The sequence below is a fragment of the Otolemur garnettii genome, unplaced genomic scaffold (assembly GCF_000181295.1).
Source record: "Otolemur garnettii isolate 467f Iridium unplaced genomic scaffold, OtoGar3 scaffold00103, whole genome shotgun sequence".
Classification (NCBI taxonomy): domain Eukaryota; kingdom Metazoa; phylum Chordata; class Mammalia; order Primates; family Galagidae; genus Otolemur; species Otolemur garnettii.
Genome location: NW_003852498.1, coordinates 2,100,502 through 2,103,072, shown reverse-complemented (window position 1 = coordinate 2,103,072; position 2,571 = coordinate 2,100,502). Strand labels below are relative to the sequence as shown.

General features: G+C 45.4%; 1 protein-coding gene across 1 annotated transcript in view; it reads left to right on the top strand.

Annotated features, from left to right (window-relative positions):
* The window catches only part of MANBA (mannosidase beta), a 113,681-nt gene extending 111,200 nt beyond the window's left edge, over window positions 1-2,481 (top strand). Inside the window, exon 17 of the mRNA XM_003796326.3 lies at window positions 1,669-2,481. Within this exon, the coding sequence (XP_003796374.3) occupies window positions 1,669-1,893 (225 nt within the window). The 3' untranslated portion in view covers window positions 1,894-2,481. The remainder of the gene's footprint in view (window positions 1-1,668) is intronic.
* Window positions 2,482-2,571: the final 90 nt, after the last annotated feature.

Below are 2,571 nucleotides of genomic sequence, written 5' to 3'. Positions count from 1 at the left end.
CCAAAGTGCCAGGTGTGAGCCATCATAGCTGGCTGAAAACAAATTTTTCCCTTAATTAGGCCTACATTATCTTGAGATAATTGGAGGTCAGAGGAACTATGACTTCTTTCTTTGTTTTCCCTCATTTGAGTTTCATTAATACTTGTCCTTTTTAATGAGATATAATTGTAATAATAATAACAGTAATAATAATGTCAGTTATTGTTTATTTTAGGCTAGGTATACTATCCCAAAAAAGATACCAGAAACTTGTTCCCCCTGAAGCTGAGGTATGCAAACTTGAACTCTAGGCTCTGCAGTCAGATGAAATTTCCAGTTCAAGGAAGGCAACAAGAGTGAGCAGGTGCCCCTGTCCCTTCTGGCCTTGGTCTTAGAGAAGCAGTAGCTGAAGCTGCTCTGCTGGCTGTGGTGAGCCACGTGACGCTCAGGCCTGGGCTGCTGTAGGGTCTTCACTGGGTAGTGTGATTTAACATTTGACTGCAAACCTGAGTCTCGACCCTCAAGAGCTACTTAACAGGCCCGGTGTGGTGGGCCTGTAATCATAGTACTTTGGGAGGCCAAGGCAGGTGGACTGCCTGAGCTCAGGAGTTCCAGACCAGCCTGAGCAAGAGTGAGACCCTGTCTCTAAAAACAGCCAGGTATTGTGGCGGGTGCCTGTAGTCCCACGTACTTGGGAGGCTGAGGCAAGAGGATCACTTAAGCTCAGGAATTTGAGGTTACTGTGAGCTATGACACCAGGGCGTGACAAAGTAAGACTCAGTCTAAATAAAAAAACCAAACAAAACTACCTCATACATTCTTATGTTTCTTTTCTCCTTCTATCAATCTAGGTTTACTTCTTTGTAAATCAGAATCCTGAATGATAATTACAAAAGTGTGTAAGGCTAAGTAATATATAGTAAAAGTTGCCCTGTTTTACTTCATATTGTGTATGTATAATGTGAGCCCCTACAGGGGGTGTGTCTGTCTGTAGGACCCACCGGGATATGACCCACGCAGAGGGTGGAAAGCCGGAGGTACCCAGCTCCTCACTCCCCCTCAGCTAATTAAGGGGAATGGACACTACATGATCTAAACCTCACTTTCTCTTTTTGCTGATACTGTGTGGAATTCACACAGGCTAGAAATGCTAATAACGTGACTTGATTGTTCTGTGTAAGAAGAGAGAAGCTCTAACAGCAGAGCTTTTGTAAATGCCTGGCAGGCTGCTTTCTGCAGTGCTGGATCTTTTCAGGAGACTGGAATGGAAGTTTCACGGTTGTGCTTTGCAGCTTGTCAGGCAGAGCCTCAGAAAGTCATTTAAACCACAACCCCGTCCTTATGCAAAAATGTTCCCCTCTTGATGATCCTCTGAGAAAAACTGTAAAAAATAGAACGTTTTGAGCTTCCTGTGAAATGTTCTCCTTAATAATTGGAGGCTTCCTATTTCCTAGGCTTGAGACTACAACTTGGTGATTTTCCACAGCCTATGATCCTTTGCACGTTTGTTTCAGTGTCTGAAACTGTGCATGGAATGTATGACGTTAGCAGTTACAGAAGCAGAGTTGTAGGCTGTTCTCCTTACTAAGTCCACATAGACGCTGGCGGGCCTCACACACAGATGGGGTAGCTCCTCCTTCAGCCTTCCCTTCACTTACCTTGATTTTCTTTCTTTCTTTTTTTTTTTAGGCCATCATCTCTCAGCAAGGCGACACATTTGTATTTGATCTAGAAACCTCAGCTGTTGCTCCCTTTGTTTGGCTGGATGTAGGAAGCATCCCAGGGAGATTTAGTGACAATGGCTTTCTCATGACTGAGAAGACTCGAAGTATATCATTTTACCCTTGGAAGCCCACAAGCAAGAGTGAATTGGAGCGATCTTTGCGTGTGACTTCCCTGACAGACATTTACTGAGGGAATCCAGGTTGTATTTTCAGTGGACACTGGGAATAAACCCCATCCGAGGCACTGGCAGAAGAGGAAGGCAGCCAGAGGCAGGTCTCGGAAGCTGAGTGGTGCATGTGCCTCAGCCCTGCTCAGACCGTCACCCTGGTGAAGAGCGTGTTCTGTGATCACTCTCAGGGAAGGGCTGTTAATACAGCTGAAGTCCTGAAGCCTGAGCCTGGGTGTCCTTAAATTTGTGCCAGCCTGCCCTTTCGCCCTAAACCTCCCACCTTCAGTGACACAGGAACCAACTGTCACCCGGTGGCTCCTCAGGGAGTCACAGGAATGTGACCATGGCAGGATCTGTGGAACCAAATGGAAGGTTTTTAAGGTGATTTAGGCCTTTCATTGTGAACTTGAGAAATACTGAGTACTAATACTGCTTTGTTACTCTATCTGGAGGGAATGGAGGTTCAAATTTCACAACAAATTTCTTGGTGGTAGCCATGTCGACAGTTTGGGGGATCGGTGTTGCATTTGATTACTTTTGGGGGTATGATTCTTTTTCATTTGTAGGTTTTATTATAAAATACTGTTTTAACAATACCAACTTTTAAAAAAGGCGTTAGAGGCTCGGCACCTGTAGCTCAACCGGCTAAGGCGCCAGCCACGTACAGCTAAGGTGGCTGGTTCGAATCCCCAGCCCGG